Here is a 20112-nt window from a genome sequence, read left to right on the forward strand (position 1 = left end):
GAACTTAGCAACAAGCATTGGCTCAACAGTGAAATCTTACACCAGCGCTACTCTAATAACTTTTAACTATTTGAAAGGCTTTATGTTTTAGGCTTCCCATGCCTCTCACAGTCGGGGGGCTGTAAACAATCACATGCATAGTTGTAAAAGTCCGGGTAAGGCAAGTTAGAGAGCCATCAGAGGGGTTTTTGGATTGAAACACTCTTATTATGCCCAGGAGACTTATTATCTGAAAGCTCTAAATTAACTTTTCCCTAAAAAAAGGTGGTGGGGGGACAGCCCCCTGTTAACGTCAGAAGAGTAGGTGAAAAGCATAATATAGTAAAGCAGGCAGACTCTAATTTTGGGGTTAGATGCTCAGGAAATTCCAGGGGGAACCCCTGAAGCCTGATCCCCGCCTTTGCATTTTGTCGGGCTTCCTTCCTCATGACCTTTGCCATGGGCGGGATTCCTCACGCTGGTTCCCGGCAAGTGGGTATCCTTGTCTTGTTCCTGACTTACAGGAAATGCTTTCAATTTTTCACCATTAAGGATAATGTTTGCTGTGGGTTTATCATATATGACTTTTATTATGTTGAGGTATGTTCTTTCTGGAGGATTTTTATCATAAATGAATGTTGAATGTTGAATTTTGTCACAGGCTTTCTCTGCATCTAATAAGATAATCATATAGTTTGCCTAATTTAATTTGTTAATGTGGTGTATCACATTGATTGTGTTGTGATATTTAATAATCCTTGCATCCCTGGGAAAAAGCCCACTTGGTCATGACATATGATCTTCTTAATATGTTATTGGATTCTGTTTGCTAGAATTTTGGCGAAGATTTTTGCATCTATGTTCATCAGTAATATTGGCCTGTAGTTTTCTTTTTCTGTGGCATCTTTGTCCGGTTTTGGTATTAGGGTGATGGTGTTCTCATAGAATGAGTTTGGAAGGTTACCATCCTCTGCAATTTTCTGGAAAAGTTTAAGTAGGATAGTTTTTAGCTCTTCGCTAAGTTTTTGGTAGAATTCTGCTGTGAAACAATCTGGTCCTGGGCTTTTGTTTGTTGGAAGATTTCTGATTACAGTTTCAATTTCTGTGCTTGTGATGGGACTCTTAAGATTTTCTTTCCTTCCTGGTTCAGTTTTGGAAAGTTATACTTTCTGAGAATTTCTCCATTTCTTCAAAGTTATCCATTTTATTGGCATATAGTTGATGATAGCAGTCTCTTATGATCCTTTGTATTTCTATGTTGTCTTTGTGATTTCTCCATTTTCATTTCTAATTTTATTGATTACATTCCTTTCCCTTTGTTTCTTGATGAGTCTGGCTAATGGTTTGTCTATTTTATTTATCTTCTCAAAGAACCAGCTTTTAGCTTTGTTGATTTTTGCTATGGTCTCCTTTGTTCCTTTTATATTTATTTCTGCTCTAATATTTATGATTTCTTTCCTTCTACTAACCCTGGGGTTCTTCATTCTTCTTTTTCTAGTTGTTTTAGGTGTCGAGTTAGGTTATTTATTTGATTTCTCTCCTGTTTCTTGAGGTAGGCTTGTATTGCTATGAACCTTCCCCTTAGCACTGCTTTTACTGAATCCCAAAGGTTGTTCTGTTTTCATTTTCATTCATTTCTATGCATATTTTGATTTGCTTTTTTTCATTTCTTCTGTGATTTATTGGTTATTCAGAAGTGTGTTTTTTAGCCTCCATATGTTTGTATTTTTAATAGTTTTTTTTTTTTTTTCCTGTGATTGACGTCTAATCTCACTGCTTTGTGATTAGAAAAGATGCTTGGAATGATTTCAATTTTTTTTTTAATTTACTAAGGCTAGATTTATGTCCCAAGATGTGATCTATCCTGGAGAATGTTCCACGTAGACTTGAGAAAAAGGTGAAATTCATTGTTTTGTGGTGAAATGTCTTATGGATATCAATTAGGTCTATCTGGTCCATTGTATCATTTAAAGTTTGTGTTTCCTTGTTAATTTTCTGTTTAGTTCATCTATCCATAGGTGTGAGTAGGGTATTAAAGTCTCCCATTATTATTGTGTTACTGTTAATTTTTCCTTTCATATTTGTTAGCATTTGCCTTACATATTGTGGTGCTCCTATGTTGGGAGCATATATATTTGTAATAGTTATATCTTCTTCGTGAATTGATCCTTTGACAGTGATGTAGTGTCTTTCTTTGTCTCTTTTTATGGGCTTTATTTCAAAGTCTATTTTATCTGATATGAGTATTGCAACTCCTGCTTCCTTTTGGTCCCCATTTGTATGAAATATATTCTTCCAGTCCTTTACTTTCAGTCTGTATGTGTCCCTTGTTTTGAGGTGGGTCTCTTGTAGACAACATATATAGAGGTCTTGTTTTTGTATATATTCAGCCAGTCTTTGTCTTTTGGTTGGGGCATTCAACCCATTTACATTTTAGGTAATTATTGATAAGTATGATCGCATTGCCATTTACTTTGTTGTTTTGGGTTTGAGTTTATATACCCTTTCTGTGCTTCCTGTCTAGAGAAGATCCTTTAGCATTTATGAAGAGCTAGTTTGGGAGTGCTGAATTCTCCCAGGTTTTGCTTGTCTGTAAAGCTTTTGATTTCTCCTTCATATTTGAATGAGATCCTTGCTGAGTTCAGTAATCTGGCTTGTAGGTTTTACTCTTTCAACACTTTAAGTATGTCCTGCCATTCCCTTCTGGCTTGAAGAGTTTCTATTGAAAGACTAGCTGTTATCCTTATGGGAATCCCCTTGTGTGTTATTTGTTGTTTTTCCCTTGCTGCTTTTAATATTTGTTATTTGCATTTGATCTTCCTTCATTTGATTAATATGTGTCTTGCCTTGGATTTTCCTGTTTGTGGCTCTCTGGGTTTCTTGGACTTAGGTGGGTATTTCCTTCCCCATTTTAGGGAATTTTTCAACTATTACCTCCTCAAGTATTTTCTCATGGCCTTTCTTTTTGTCTTCTTCTTCTGGGACTCCTATGATTCGAATGTTGGTGCATTTAACATTGTTCCAGAGGTCTCTGAGGTTGTCCTCATTTCTTTTAATTCCTTTTTTTTTTCTTTTTTCCTCTCTGCTTCATTTATTTCCACCATTCTATCTTCCACCTCACTTATCCTAGCTTCTCCCTCAGTTATTTTACTGTTGGTTCCCTCCAGACTGTTTTTGATCTCAGTTTTTGTATTATTCATTATTGGTTGACTCTTTTTTATTTCTTCTAGGTCCTTGTTAATTGTTTCTTTCATCTTCTCAGTGTTTGTCTCCAGATTAGTTATCTGTAACTCCAATTTGTTTTCAAGATTTTTGATCATTTTTACTATCATTATTCTGGATTTTCTTTCAGATAGACTATCTTCTCCTCTTTTGTTTGGTTTGGTGGACATTTATCATGTTCCTTTACCTGCTGAGTATTTGTCTGCCTTTTCATTTTTTTTAAGATTGCTGTCTTTTGTGTCCCCTTTTTGTAGCCTGGAAGTTTGTGGTTCCTCTTTATTGTGGAGGTTCTTCCCTGTTGGTGGGGTTGGACGAGTGGCTTTCAAGGTTTCCTGGTTAGGGAAGCTTGTGTCAGTGTTCTGATGGGTATAGCTGGATCTCTTCTCTCTGTAGTGCAATGAAGTGTCCAGTAGTGAGTTTTGAGGTGTCTATGGGTTTGGTGAGACTTTTGGTCGCCTATATTTTAAGGCTCAGGATTATGTTCCTGAGTTGTTGGAGAATTAGCTTGGTATGTCTTGCTCTGAAACTTTTTGCTCTTGGGTGAAGCTTGGTTTCAGTGTAGGTATGGAGACTTTTGGATGAGTTCTTGTCAATTAATGTTCCCTGGAGTCAGGCATTTCCTGATGTTCTCAAGTTTTGGATTTAATCCTCCTGCCCCTGACTTTCAGTCTTGTTCTTACACTAGCCTTAAGACTTATCCATCCATACAGCACCAATGATAGAACATCTAGGTTAATGGTGAAACGATTCTCCATAGTGAGGGACACCCATAGAGGTTCACAGAGTTACATGGAGAAGAGAAGTGGAAGGAGGGAGATAGAGGTGACCAGGAGAAGAAGAGGGGAAATCAAAAGGAGAGAGAGCAATCTAGCCAGTAATCAATTCCCTATTTGCTCTTCAGAGTCTGGAATACTCTGAGAGGTTCACGGAGTTCCACAGAGAAGAGAAGAGGGAGGAAGGAGACAGAGGTGACCAGGAGTAGAGGAGGGGGAGTCAAAAGGAGAAAGACCAATCTAGCCAATGACCAGTTACCTAAGTGTTCTCCACAGCCAAGAACACCCAAAGAGATTCACAGTATTAAGGAGAGAAGAGAAGGGGGACGGAGGAGATAGAGGTTACCTGGGGGAGAAAGAAGAGAGTCAAAAGGGGAGAGAGAAATCAAGCCAGTAATCACACTCCTACATGAAAATGAGTATTGAAGATTGGATTCTTAAAGGTAGAAAATTGATAACAAATAGCAAAAAGCAAAAATTAAAAATCTAGAGTAGAGTTTAAACTCTCAACAATACAATATTTTCAAAAAATTCACAAAAATTATAAAAAATATACATATGAAATTAGCTTTAAAAATAGGGTCTTTTTTTGCAAGGTAATAGTAGATTGTAAAAATGAAAATTAAAGGAGTAATAAAGAACTTAAAAATTAAAAAAAAATTAAAAATGATAATAGTAAAATATATCTAGGAATTTCTCTGGAGCTGTTGAGGGAAGTGTGGGGTCAGTTCAGTTTCAGATAGTTCCTTGTTCCAGCTTATACTTCTTCTCAAGGTCTATATGCCCCTTCCAATGTAGTCAGTGCTAACTACAGGGTTTTAATCTGTTGCACCTGTCACTTCCAAAAGGGTTCCTTCTTCATTGTTTCAATTCTGGTTTCCTCGGTGTGTATGCCTAGCAGTGGGATTGCTGGGTCATAAGGCAGTTCTATTTCCAGTTTTTTAAGGAATCTTCACACTGTTCTCCATAGTGGCTGTACTAGTTTGCATTCCCACCAACAGTGTAAGAGGGTTCCCTTTTCTCCACACCCTCTCCACCATTTATTGCTTGTAGACTTTTGGATTGCAGCCATTATGACTGCCAGCATCACTTTTTAAAGAGATTGTCTTTTCTCCATTGTATATTTTTGCTTCTTTTGTCAAAGAAAGATCAAAGCGCTGGTCCATACGAAACCTTGCGTGCTTCCTACAGTCATCTTGGAGAATAATTGACAAAACTTAGTGGAAATACAGGGAAGATTTTAGTAAGAAAAATTAGCTAGGTCTTATTTTGTGAAATCAGTGACTGATGTTTATCTTACTGCTACTGCTGCTGCTAAGTTGCTTCAGTCGTGTCCCACTCTGTGTGACCCCAGAGACAGCAGCCCACCAGGCTCCCCCATCCCTGGGATTCTCCAGGCAAGAACACTGGAGTGGGTTGCCATTTCCTTCTCCAATGCATGAAAGTGAAAAGTGAAAGTGAAGTCGCTCAGTCGTGTCCGACTCTTGGCGACCCCATGGACTGAGGCCCACTAGGCTCCTCCATACATGGGATTTTCCAGGCAAGAGTGCTGGAGTGGGGTGCCATTGCCCTCTCTGGTTTATCTTACTACTTCCTCTCAAACCATTAATTTAGGCAAATCTTAAAAGGTCACACAAATCACTGCCTGTAATCTAGGAAGTGTTTAATAGGCTTGCAAATCACAGCACCAAGAAGAAAATGTTTGCAATATTAAATTATCTTAAAGCTATTTATGTTTTAAAACATTACATAAATACTGAGGAAGAGGAATAATGGTTTGAGGAGAAATTAGAGGTCTGCATAACAAAAGATGCTTCCTAAATTTTGCAAATGTAAATTGTTTTTTAAATGTTTCTAGTGAACAATGAGTGTAGCTAAGATAGACTTGTGCCTTCAAAGGAGACACTGGGATAATGAAGATAGATATCTCCTGTATTCAAAAAGACTTCCTGACCAGTACTTTACTAATACTGTTCTGACAATAAATACTAATAAAATAAAATGTTTAGAATTAGTCAAATGTATTATGGCAGGAACAAGTGAAATTTTATTATAATGTTTACTTATAATTTAGGTTACTGTAGAATGCCTTTAAATAAAGAATTTAGCTTGAATCATTTGCAGATCATTCACTTGATATTAAATGATCCGAAAAGGAAGCCATTTTATTAGGGCAAATAAGTTCCAAATTGAGTTGATATAACTGATGCAGTAAGCATGTCCATAGATTGAATGTGGTTAATACAACTGTATCCTCTCAATTGTAAAAGGAATGCCCATGAAATTAACAATTTTAAATATATTTTATGCAGCTTTTTGAGTAAATGATGTTAAAGTTCCTGCTATTCTCTTTGAGACAGGTTCTCCAGTTGCAGAGGATGCTCATAGCTTATCTTCAAGCTATTTGGCAAGAGAGCTGGCCAATAATTTTTAATAATGTTTTTGATATAATACTTCTTTAGATATAATAACATTCACCTTTTCATATATTTAGTTTTGACATTGGACACAATTGTGTAAACATGACCACAATTTGTTATTCATCTGGTGATGAACATTTGTGTTACATCTAGTTTGGGGCTACTATGAATACAGCTGCTATGAATATTCATGTATGTCTTTTTGTAGACATGCATTTTCATGTCCTTGGGTAAATACTTAAGAGTAGGATTGCTGAGTCAAATGGTAAGAAAGGCTATATTTAATTTTATAAGAAACTGCAAGACATTTCCCAAAGTCGCTGTATGGCTTTACCCTCCCACCAACAAAATATGAGACTTTTAATTGCTCCACATTCTTCTCATCAGCACTTGCTATTGTCAGTCTCTTTAACATAATCTATTGTAGTATGTTGGTGGGAATACCAGACCACCTTACCTGCCTCCTGAGAAACCTGTATGCAGGTAAAGAAGCAATAGTTTATATAACAGAACATGGAACAATGGACTGGTTCAAAATTAGGAAAGGAGTATGTCAAGGATGTAATTATCACTCTGCTTATTTAACTTATATGTAGACTATATCATGCAAAATACAGGACTGGATGAAGCAAAACTGGAGTCAAGATTGCCAGGAGAAATAGTGCAGATGACATGTGCAGATGACACCACCCTAAAGGCAGAAAGCAAAGAGGAACTAAAGAGTCTCTTGATGAAGGTGAAAGAGGAGAGTGAAAAAGCTGGCTGAAAACTCAACATTCAAAATACTAAGATTATGGCACACGGTCCCATCTCTTCATGGCAAATAGATGGGGAAACAAGAGACTCTTGAGAGTCCCTTGGACAGCAAGGAGATCAAACCAGTCAATCCTAAAGGAAATCAATCCTGAATATTCATTGGAAGGACTGATGCTGAAACTGAAGCTCCAATACTTTGGCCTGATGCTGGGAAATCATGATGAGAAAGATTGAAGGCAGGAGGAAAAGGGGATGGCAGAGGATGAGATAGTTGGATAGCATCCCTGACTCAAAGGACATGATTTTGAGCAAACTCCAGGAGATGATGAAGGGCAGGGAAGCCTGGCATGCTGCAGTCCATGGAGTCACAATGAGTCAGACAAGACTGAGTGACTGAACATCAACAACAGTATGTTGGTGGTAGCATCTCTTTGTGGGTTTAATTTGCATTTCCTTTATGACAATATCAAACATTTTTCAAGTGTTTATTGGTCACTCTCATATCTTCTTTGATAAATTGTATGTTCAAATATTTCATCTGCTTTTTATTCTGTTGGTGGTCCTATAAGAGCTCTTTATGCATCTTGAATGCAAACCCTTTATCGTATTTGTGATTTACAAATTTTTCCTCCTAATATATAAAAAAACTAAAAAAGATAAAGAATTCATTAAAAAAGAGAAATCCCACATCATTGCTTTTCAAAAGACACTGTTAAGAAAATGAAAATATAGCTTGTATTAAAATATAGCTTGTATTTTCATTTTCTTAACAGTGTCTTTTGAAAAGCAATGATGTGGGATTTCTCTTTTTTTAATGAATTCTTTATCTTTTTTATTTTTTTAATATAAATTTATTTATTTTAACTGGAGGTTAATTACTTTACAATATTGTATTGGTTTTGCCATACGTCAACATGAATTCTTTAAGTGTCATGATTTTTGTGTCTTATTGAAAATTTTTTGCCTAACCCAAGGACATAGAGAGTTTTTCCTCAGTTTTCCTCTAGAAGTTTTATAGTTTTTGATTTTATGTTTAGGTCTGTTATACATTTCTCATTAGATTTTGTATATTACGTGAGTTAAGGTTTGATACATCTTTTTTGAAAGGCATATGGATTTACAAGTTTTCAACCACTTTTTTGAAATGTTGAAAGATCTTCTTTGTGCATTGAATTATCTCAGCATCTTCATCAAAAGTCAACCAAATTTGTATGTGTATGTACATATATATACATATATAATGTAATATATAATATATATTTCTGAACTATTATGTCCATTAATCTATATGTCCACACTTTCACCAACATCACATGTTCTTAACTTCTGTAGCTTAAATAGTAAATCTGTATAGAGCAATTTCATGGCCATTATCTTATTTGACCCTTATAACACTCAAGCTAGAATTGCCAACGATTACAAGTATTATATCCATTTTATTGACGAGTATATACAATCAGAGGTTAATTGTCCTGCCCAAGTTTACACAATTATCAGTAGATCTGGCACTAAAATCCTCCCAAACCTAGTGTATTGTTCTTTTCCTACACAACTAGGAAAAACAGTAAAGAGAGACTGAGTTTCAAATCATTGTAAATTTGGATATATTTTCTGAATAACAGACTCTTACATAAGGGTGGGGGGCTCAGCAAACTATTTGATAGTCTTATTAAAAATTTCAGTCCCTCTTTGTTACAGAATAATAACCTTTTTAGTTCTCAATATTTGACTTTGAAATGATACATTCAGCATTACTGCATCTTCTATTGCTCTTTACTTGGGGTAAATTGGGCTGTGTCTATTCTTAATCCTAATCTGAATGTTAATTAGGTTTTATGTAGGATGAGTCTTTCCAAGAAGGGAACTGCTTCTTGATTTTTCTCTTGCCAGGATTTATTTGATTGGATTTTCAACCTTGCAGATTATTTTCTGTTGGTGATTTGCTTAAAAGGCAACCTTTGAGTATTAGGATAATTTACTTCTGTGCTTTAGAATCCTATATGCTAAACATTTATCTTTTTATTGTCTCTCTAATTTGACTGCTTTTTAAAAGTTTTATTGTGCATCAAACATGTGTAGTCCTAGGTTTGTACAGAGTAATTTATTATTTGATGCTTTCTCCTTCAGAATGAAGAAGTCAGATTCATTGAAAATGAGTTAGAGATTCAGAAGCAAAAAAATTTTAAACTTCAGACATTTGTAAGAAGCTTGATACTAGCCATAAAAGCTGACAATAAGGAACAACAACAGGTAAGCAACAGAAGAGAATAGTAAATCATAACATATAATGTTGAAATGTGGCAAGTCACACTTGGGTTCCTCATATTCTTTTCATTTTTATACCTCATTCTTGCTTGTCATCAAGGAAGGATTTGTTATCTCCTGACTTGTTAGTATAGCTTTCTTGGGAATAAAAACTCAGATTTTTGTGTTGCTTTAGTGGAAAATCAAAATGATTAACATACTTTGTTAATTCCAAGCCAGTATCAAGTAGGGAAAACATATTAAATTTTTAAAATATAATTATTGACTCTGTTCTCTTTTATTTTATTTTTTTTTTAGTTTATTTTATTTTTTTACTTTATTTTACTTTACAATACTGTATTGGTTTTGTCATACATCAACATGAATCCACCACAGGTGCACATGTGCTTATCTTGTACATATTATTTCATTTAATTAATTTTAAAGAAATTCTCAAGACAGTTGTAAAGATGAGGTTACACTAACTGGAGAGGCACATATTTTGGGACCTCCTGTGAATGAAAGAAGTGAGGCATTTGCCTTTCTTCTGGATTTCAGTTACCTTCCAGCCCCTACTAAAGTTCACAGGTGTTGGAATACCTTCTATATCATGATATGTTGCACATCACTAAAAAAATTGAAATTCCTTTGTGAAATTCTTTGTAACCACAGTGCAGCATTTACTTTTCCTAATTTAACTATAGTGTCTGATTCCACTACCCCAAAGATGAAATGAAATGTCCTCTGTTTGTCACTGTGAATTTTTTTTTTTTTTTGGCATATTCTTCCCGGATTACATTTTCTGCCTCACTTTTTCTGCTAAAAGTTGTGTAATAATTTATTAATCTTGCTAAAAAGGAATATGTTAGTGTCACTCAGTCGTGTCTGACTCTTTGCAACCCTGTAAACTGTAGCTTGCCAGGCTCCTCTCTCCTTGGGATTTCCCAGGCAAGAATATTGGAATGGGGTGCCGTTTCCTACTCTAGGAGATTTTCCCAACCCAGGGATCAAGCTCGGGTCTTCTGCATTGCAGGCTGATTCTTTACCATCTGAGCCACCAGGGTAGCCTAAAAAAAAAAAAAAGAATAAAGAATTATGTTAAATGTTATATTTAATACTAAATATGTTATATTTAATACTAAATGATGCCAAATATGCCTGAGTTTTGCACTATCATGTTGATTCCTGATTATCAGAGTAATTCAATGTAAGTAGTATATTACACATGTAAGCCTTAATTAGGAAACAGTCTCAGTGGTTTCTATTCAGCTAGAGTACAAGCATTTATTCTTTATATCCAAGCAAGACATATGTAGCCTATTCCAGTCATCTCCAAGGAAAAAGATTAGTCTTAGCATCCCACAATTCTCCTGCTTTTAATAAGGAAAACATCTTTATACATTTCATCAAAGTACTGAACCACAAAATTTAAGCTATAATTTACTCATAAGGCTTAGTCTAGCATGTAAATTATGTGTCCAGTTTCATGAACTGTGTTCCACCCATGCTGTGCACACACAGACATCCCAAGATGGTAGTTACCAGTCATATTTGCCAGTTTTATTTAAGCATTTTGGTTTATTACATGAGCTAAGCATATTCCATGGCATATTGAAAATGTATTTGTTTTTTAGGAACCTAAAATACAGATTTTAAATGAATACGATGATAGTCTTGAACCTGGCCCCCAAAGAACTGTAATTTTTAATTACATTAATATTTTAAAAAGGAAAAATAGAATTAGGTTTAATATGGGAGTAATTTGGAGTGTGGTCCTAGTCCCAAAAGTCATGCATGGTTTGTATTTCAGAGTTATGTGGTCAGTTTATTCTCAGTTGTCTATGACTTTTTATATCTAGGAATAGCACACAAGCTGCATTTTATTTTCTTATTCTAACCCGGCTTTATCCTTCCCCCAAAACCACTAAAAAAATAAGAAAAGTACCTATTGTGCATTTTACTTTTGCCCTTTTCTTCTACTTTTCCTCTGAAAAAGGCTGATGAACTAAGATATGGACAAAACATTGGCTGGGGGTGGGGGAGAGATAGTTATACAAAAATTGTACTGAAAATCATAGCCTATATAATCAGCATCCAAGTACAAAATACTGATTTTTGTACTTGAGATTGAGTATAATGGATCTCCAAATACAGTCTGAAAATATAGAAGATACCAACACAAAAGTTACCCAAGTCATCTCTTAAATTACTGATCTTTACTCCATGAAATGCTTAAAGGTTTATTTTGGAAGGACTTGATTTTTAATTCTGCCTAATAAAAGAGAATCATTGTGTCATTGGTTTCTCATTTTAAAATCCTGTTTTTCTGTTAATCTTAATTTGGGAAAGTTGAGAAAGATGAGTGATCCACAGAATATTTTGCCACCATGAATCAGTCCAGGGTTTGAAAATATATGATAATGTCTAACTGAATATTAGATTATCCAAACCAATAGCCATTTTTAAATAAAAATAATGTTGTCAGCACTGTACTAAGTCATTAGTTATGATCTTTCTTCCCTTGATAATTCACTATGTGATTCTATTCTATTGGAAAATGCAATAATCTCTTGGGAAGAATGGCAGTAGGTCACACTCTGACTGGTAGAGAACCTGGAGTGAAGCAAGTTCATTGTGTTCACTTTAGTCTATGAAAAAGACAGTTCTAGCAACTGACAAAATCTGAAGATTTGTTTAGTGTTGCAATACAGAAAGATATCGAAAAGGAATATTTTTAAATGGACCTCATGCATTAGTAGTGCCTTGTTCTGCCTCAGATATTAAAGTTTTCCTATTTCATACTGCACTGATTTTAGTCAGGCAACTACATTAAATGCAATGACAAAGAAATACATAGTAGTGCTTCTTTGATTTGAAGGTCTCCTCGATAGAATTTAAATGTCATTAAGTCTACTCACCTACATGACTCCAGTATGCTAAGCTTTGTTCATTGGAACGCTTTGCCCTCTTTAATATGGCTTCTTTGCACTTGCAAAGTGAAATAAATCCAGTGATGTCTTTCTCATAAACTATGATCAACCACTGTCAGCAAAGGCTTTGTTGTACTATACTGGGTTAGTGGTAAACAACTGACCTGGAAGAAAATGGTTCTGTGCCCTATTACTGCAACCTAGAAACCTTAGGAAGCATGTAGTACCTTTAGGTGACTGCTTTGTAAACAGTACTCTGAGTTTCACCAAGAAGTTCATGAACAATTTAATAGCAAAAAATAAATAAATTTTTGTACAGACAGGAGTTAGCCTTTCCTTTTGCAGCCTGACAGAAAGTTCTAATTTTTCCTCTAAAACAACAACAACAACAAAAAAAAAACTATAGGATTTACAACTGTCACTTCTTTTAATAAAGAGAATAGGAGAGTACTGTCTTATTTCAACAGTGGATTTCATGTGTTCTCTAACATGCCCTGTCTTTCTGTTCATTATTTGGGTAGAGGCAAACCTGCACTTGATCTTTTTTTTACTATTGCACCCAAAGCTAACACTACAACTAATGTTGTCTAAAAATTGTCGAGATATGTTACATTATTTTTAGTATTGGGAGCAGCAAACCATTCATTTAGTTTGCCATTTCTGATGGTCAAATGGGCATCAACACTACCAGCCAGATAAAACTTGATTAATTATTTATTTTTCTAGTATGAATGCATATTCTGCAACTCCAGATGGAACAATTACACCATGGCAAAACTTAGTTCATGGCTCTTGCCTTATCCTAATTACTCCAGAAGAGAGATGAGCAGTCCTCTAAAAACATCATTACACAGCCAAATTCACTGGTTCAGCAGAGCCTTTATGAATGCTTGGCCATCTGTAGATATGACCATAGCCTAAGGAAAGAAAAAAAAAATCACTTGGACTTTTGAAATGCTTAAATTTTATCTAAAATAGAATAGCTGAACTTTTCCCCTAATTGCTTAATTATTCCTCCCACTGAAGTACAAAATAGTCTTGTGAACTGTGTTTTAGTGTGACGGACAGTATAACCGGGCAGGGGTATTTTAATAAGTTACATACAATTTTGAGCTTCCCTGGTGGCTCAGAGGTTAAAGTGTCTGCCTCCAGTGCGGGAGACCCAGGTTCGATCCCTGGGTCGGGAAGATCCCCTGGAGAAGGAAATGACAATCCACTCCAGTATTCTTGCCTGGAGAATCCCATGGACAGAGAAGCCTAGTAGGTTACAGTCCACAGGGTCAAAAAGAGTCGGACACGACTGAGTGACTTCACCTCACCTCACCTCACATACAATTTTAAAGTCCTTTACCAATGATCACTGAACAATCAAAACTGGTATGAAAATCACTTATCTCAGACACTTCAGAGCATTTGGTTCAGAGTAGTTGCTCATTTCTCTCCTCATTCCCTCTTTGTAGCTTACACTCTACATAATCCACACTCTCAAGATCTAGTATTTTATTACTTCCTTAAGAGTATATGAAGAGTTTTTCTCTTAGAAAAGATGTTGTATAAGGTTCTGAGAGAGAAATGCTCCTTTCTTTAAATCTGTAAGAATAAATCAATGTGAAAGGACCACAACTATAAAGCTGGAAAAATATGTCCAAATACTAATTCAAAACAATTGATTTTTCTGACTCAGGCATTGCTGTCAGATTTACCTCCTGAATTAGAAGAGATGGATTTCAATCATGCCTCGCCGGAGCCTGATGATACCTCATTCAGTGTGTCTTCTTTATCAGAGAAAAATGCCTCAGACAGTTTGTGATTGGGGTGGGGGAGGGATATATGATACAGGCTTTTGGCTACCCAACAAGTATGCATTTCAAGATAGTTGTATTGTGCTGCCCCAAAATTCTTCAGTTGGAAAAATATATTGTTGAAGCAATGTATTCTGTGAAGGATGAACGAGATATAATGGCTGTGGTGCAAAATGGTACAGATGGTACAAAAAAAAGTTTGTAAAATTTAAAAGCATTGTTTGAGAGTTTTTTCCCAAACTGATGGAACTCTGGAGGAAAATGTATTTAATTTTGAGCAGCTTAGCTATGAAATGCATAATGCCTAATTTCTGAAAGGTTTTTTTTGTTTGTTTGTTTTATAGATTAATCTTAGTTTTAGTAATAGCTTTGACCAGAGACACAAAAAGATATTTCAACATAGCTTATCAAGTTACTGAAGCTTGACTAGTCTTGTTTTTGTAACCATTACATCTTCCTTCCTCTTTCCTTTTCCTGTCATCCACATACACTTTTACTCAGGAAAGTGGACTGAAAATTGAAAACGAAACATTAAAAACGTTTTAACCTAGATAAATCTTGGGGTTCATTTTTGAACTTCTGTAAAAATTTAACTAAAGTTAATGATTGAAAATTGAAGTGATTGCTAGTATATAATTGCAAAATATTGATATTCTTCCATTATTAACCCAAATATTTGGGGGGAGGAGGAAGAGCATTATGGAAAAGTAATTTAACCAACATGAAGTCAAATAAATTGTTAAATGTATAGAAAGAAAATGTTGTAAAAGATTCATCTTAATGGGAACTCTTTATTGCTGCAAGTGACAAATATTGATAAGATTCACATTCTACTACTAAATTTGTATAACTATGTTAGATGAAATGTTGCACAAGTATTATAAGTTTATCACCATCATCATAATATTTTTTCAGTTCTTAGATTTTATGAAACAGGAAGTCAAGGTAAGCCACTGAGTTTTCCTTTTTTTAATCTAGTCACAGAGCTTTGTCACCAAATTTAGCTCATTTCCATATGAGCCTTGTACAGAGTTATCAGCCAAGGATAACACCCAAAAGAATTATACCACTTTGGTTGCAAATCACAGTTCTCTGAATTTCCTGAATACTATTCTATGAGTACACTCCTAAAATGGTCATTCTACCGAGTTGTTCTCTTAGCAGGTACCAGATGGCACAAAACAATTTTTTGCAGACCTTCCCTTCCAGGGTACCAGACCACATTATCAAAACCCATAGAAGGGAAAATGTCAGTTTCTCCCCGTGCACACAATATCACATATTTGTGAGTTGGCAGTGTGGAACTGTATCATATGGTTAAATTGCTATCTATACTTAAAAGATCTTCCTGGGTCTGGAACATCCCCTGGAAAAGGAAACCGCAATCCACTCCAACACTCTTGCCTGGAAAATCCCATGGACGGAGGAGCCTGATAGGCTACAGTCCATGGGGTCGCAGAGTCGGACACGACTTCACTTTCACTTTCACTTAGATGGCACTTTTGACCATCAAGTTTCTATGTCAGATATTTTCCTAATTTGTAAGTAAAGCCAACTTTGATCTTGGGATTCACAGATGCCAACTTATGAATACAGAAAGGCAGTCATGGATGTCTTTGACCTTGAAATTCCCCTCCCCCACACACAAATAAATAAGGTTCATTGATAATCTTTCACTTTGTCAGCTATTTGATTTAGTATTGCTGCCATTCTACTATTATGGTTCTTTGTTAGCAGAAATATTTCAGTTGTTAGGTATGCTCCCTTTTACCTGAGAGCCATATAGTTCTTTTTAAATGTTTAGTACACCTTGTTGACAAGTCAAATTTCATTCAGAGAAAAGAGGGCTGAGTAACGGAACCTGGGATACTAAGTTTGAATTTATCAGTCACACTAATTCCCCTATGAGATAAAAAGTCCCTACTATATACAGCAAACTTAGAAAACATTTCTTAAGGTAGCATGAACAAATTCAAGGCCTTCAAGTCTCTCTTAGGACTTTTTACTAGTTGTTGAGGTTATCTTTAGACTGATTTTTCCTGCTTCAATTTAAACCCCTTATTATTTAGTTTGTGCTACAAAGTAAAAAGAGGTGATTCTCTCATACATCTTTCAACGCTATGGATTAAACTTGTCACATCTCAGCAACTAGTCAATAAATCAAAAAATATTCATTGAACTCCTACAATAGAGACATTGGATTTCTACTCTTCAGCAAGCTGTAAACTTCAGAATAAATTGTTTATTTTCACTTTTTCAGGAATATAAATAAAATTATGTAAGTTGAAACTTTAGGAGATTTAAAGATTTTTGCTAAGTATGATTCCTGGAAGGAATCCTATTCTACAACTTAGAGCAGAAGTGTAGATGATTCCCTTGTCCGTTTAAAGTTGCATTAAAAAAGAAACAGCATAAATCATAACAGTACACTTAGGAATCCTTTTGTACTGACATTTGTGTTTCAGAATTTTCTGTAGCAGGAACCAAAGGAAATAGATTGTATCCAGAAAAACAACATTGGCAGGATGAAATTATGTACCATAGATTTTGAAAAACATTCCAATGTTAAATATTAAAATCTATTATGAAGAAATGTATTTTCACATGTATAGATTGGAATGTTTTGAGACTATTCAGAGCAGAAAAATATCAGTTTATAGACTGCTTTGTAAACATCTTCATGACTGGGAGGCGAAAACAGCTAGTATTTCTTTCTTTAGAGCTTTGAAACCATAATGAAGAACAACCTATCTGAATCCATACTATCTCTCACAAAGGCAGAGGTCAAAAATGAAAAAAAAAAAGAACACAACTTTCTTTTTTTCTGTTCACTACCCTTTGATGTCTGCTGTTGGATTAGGATTGTTGTTATTTAGTTGGTAAGTCGTGTCCAACTCTTTTGCAACCCCATGGACTATAGCCCAGCAGGCTCCTCTGTCCATAGGATTTCCCAGACAATAATACTGGAGTGGGTTGCCGTTTCTTTCTCCAGTGGATCTTTCTGACACAGGAGATCTTTTCAAACCCATGTCTCCTGCATTAGAAGGTTGGTTCTTTATTAATGAAACATCAGGAAAAACCTGGCTTAGGATAGCCAATTAGTTTCTAAACAGGAAATGTGTAGCTAAGAGCACTTTTCAAAGTGTGTATTTTTTTAAAAGAACCTAAAGTAACCTTTCTCATTTCAACAAAGCTAAAATTAATCCCAAGAAAATAAGAACTGCAGTTACCCTGGAGAATAGGAAAATTAGCACATGCAAGGAAAACATTATAAGAAAATTGGCCTTTTCATGGAACTTAGGAATATTTTGTTGTAAGATCAGTTATCAACAGCAGGACTTTTGTACTACCATTGAAATCTTGTGATAGAAATGTTATTGTTGAGGAAGAAAAGGCCACAGTCCAGTCACATCCTGGGCTCTGTATATTATGAAGACCTCAAAAGATGTCCAACAGGTAATTTCTCCAGATGGTAATATTTATTTTAAAGCCCTTTCACAGTCAGTAGTATGGAAGTTTGTATGAGAAAACATAAGTGGTATATTTAAAATAATTCTAGGCTCTAAGACTGACTTTGTTGCATCTTTTTAAGGAAGACGAAGTAATCAGGCCATTTCCAAGGAATAGTTTCTTCATCTTGGCCTGATAGCTTATGATCATATTTAAGAAGAATTCTGAAAACTCCTTCCTTCCTCCATATTGCAGTGATAGTAATCAAGGAATATTGCTTTTTTTCTTTTTTTACAAATATTAGATTTTCATTCTCATCCCCAAAATGCCACATTCTGATAGATTAGCTTTTTAAGGGAGTTTTTAGTACCATTATATCTAAATGATGAATAAAAAGGTTTATGTTTGAAGCTGGTATTATCCTTGGCAGACAGCACTGTATCATGGTCTTCACCAAGCTATGCTCTGTGGTGTTAAAATGGAGGAGGCTACTAACTTGTGAGCCTACAGTCAACATACCATTGCCCCAAACAAACCTAAGAACACATTTGCTGGGGGATAAAAGAGAATAAAGTGCTATTTTCATGGAAACATATTTGGATTGCTCCATTAAAGTGTACTGAGTATATATTGTTTGATATTGAAATTTTATGTTGTATTAACTTGCTAATTTCTTTTAGTATCTTGTGTCCCACTTTACTGGCACTACCTCTGAAACATACTATCGTGTTAAAACCATATAAGACAGTAATGTGAAATTTTTGTAGAGTTTTTATTTAAACTTTTATAGAGGTAATAAATGATTTCCAGCTAATAGAAACATCTCTTTCTTTTAATGGTTATTTTTCTACAGATAAATTTTTCCTCTCCAAGATAAAGTTCTGATAAAAAGACTGAAAAATGAAGAGAATAATAAGGTATTTGGAGGTAGAGTAAGGAGAACATGGAGTGCTCAAATGGAAATTTGGATGATTACCTAGCTGACATGTGTATCATCCTTAATTGAGTTCACATAACAGAGAATTACTCCACCAGTGGAATAGAGTAAATATTCAATAATAGACAATAAATCTGTCCATGATAGTACATTCAAATGGTAAAGCCAGCAAGTAAATAACCACAGTTTAAACAAAGAATGCTATTTTTATAACATTCTTTTTAAGTGACAATCTTGCATTGAACTTCTAGCTCTCTTTGACACTGGTTGAATATGCTTTTAATTTGGATGAAATACGCCCATACTTTTTTGGTTAAAGTCTTATGCCAGTTAAAACTTTTCATGTTATCAAATGGGGAAGGGCAAGGGATGAACTTCAAATAGCACATCAGCAGTTTTCTTTTCCAGTTGATACATTTTCAAGAATGCTTGAAGGCTCTTCAAATGACCCAAGTCTTTCTCATATCTGCAAAAACATTGGCTTAAGGTGGTGAAATCCTTAATTTTATAAAAATAAATGGGAATCATTGCAACTATATTTAAAAAACAAGTCAATGTTTGAGTATGTCTATAAAATTGAATGATTTTTTCAAACACTTTGAGACTACTTTTTTGTATTTCTTGTTTATATCATATTATAAAAATAATACATGTTCATTGTAGACATTTTAGAAAATACAGATAAAAGAAAAGCATGGCAAAAACTATCACAATATTGTAAAGTAATTATCCTCCAATTAAATTAATTTTTAAGAAAGAACACATGCAATTCCACCACCTAATAATAAGCATTGTTAACATATTAGTATATCTAATTCCAGTCATTTATTCTGCATATTACATATATCCAGCAATACTGGAATTATACTGATTGTACAGTTACAAGTCTTGCTTTTTTTCTTAACAATTTATTGAAAGCATTTTCCCAGGTGACCAGGGGATTTTATTTTTTTAATTTATACAAGAAAAAGCAAACCTGCTACTAATAAAATGCATTTATTCTAGAGAATTAACAATTATCTGCTTTACATAAATATTATATACTTTTTTACCATAGATTTATAACAAATGATACTATTTCTTTACTTTCACGATAATAAAGTAGCTATGTTTTGGATGCAAGTTACAAGGTACTTCTCCTTAATACTTCTACCTCAGTAATGTTTTTATCATCTATATTAGTAATCTATTCTAAACTTGAAAAATGGGATCATTTTGGGTGTGAAAGGTCTCATATTGGGTACACCATTATGTACTTGGAGCAATAATTTTTTTTGAAGTCAGATTGTAATTCCAATTATTCTCTAAAGAGTAAGACTGTTTATTTTTATTATATTATTCTGTTTCAACCAGTTTGGGAAATTTGGAAAATGCTACCAATTCTGGATCTTTTTGTGAAATAATCAATATTTATATCTCTATTTTATCATATAATATGATGTATACAAATACCAGGACTATCATAATCAAGTGCTTACTCTTGTTAGCTTAAATTGGATAGCTCACAGTTCTGAGACACAGGTCACATGTTTGATCTCCATTCAGATGAGTCAGTTTATACAAAAGGGAATTTACATTCCAAACAACAGTGCAAGAGGG

General features: G+C 34.7%; 1 protein-coding gene across 1 annotated transcript in view; it reads left to right on the top strand.

Annotated features, from left to right (window-relative positions):
• HDX (highly divergent homeobox) overlaps positions 1–14134 on the top strand; it is a 218134-nt gene extending 204000 nt beyond the window's left edge. Inside the window, exons 8-9 of the mRNA XM_052663693.1 lie at positions 9278–9400; positions 14009–14134. Coding sequence (XP_052519653.1) covers positions 9278–9400; positions 14009–14134 — 249 coding nt within the window. The remainder of the gene's footprint in view (positions 1–9277; positions 9401–14008) is intronic.
• The last annotated feature ends 5978 nt before the right edge of the window (positions 14135–20112 follow it).

This window comes from Budorcas taxicolor, chromosome X (genome assembly GCF_023091745.1).
Source record: "Budorcas taxicolor isolate Tak-1 chromosome X, Takin1.1, whole genome shotgun sequence".
Taxonomy (NCBI): Eukaryota; Metazoa; Chordata; class Mammalia; order Artiodactyla; family Bovidae; genus Budorcas; species Budorcas taxicolor.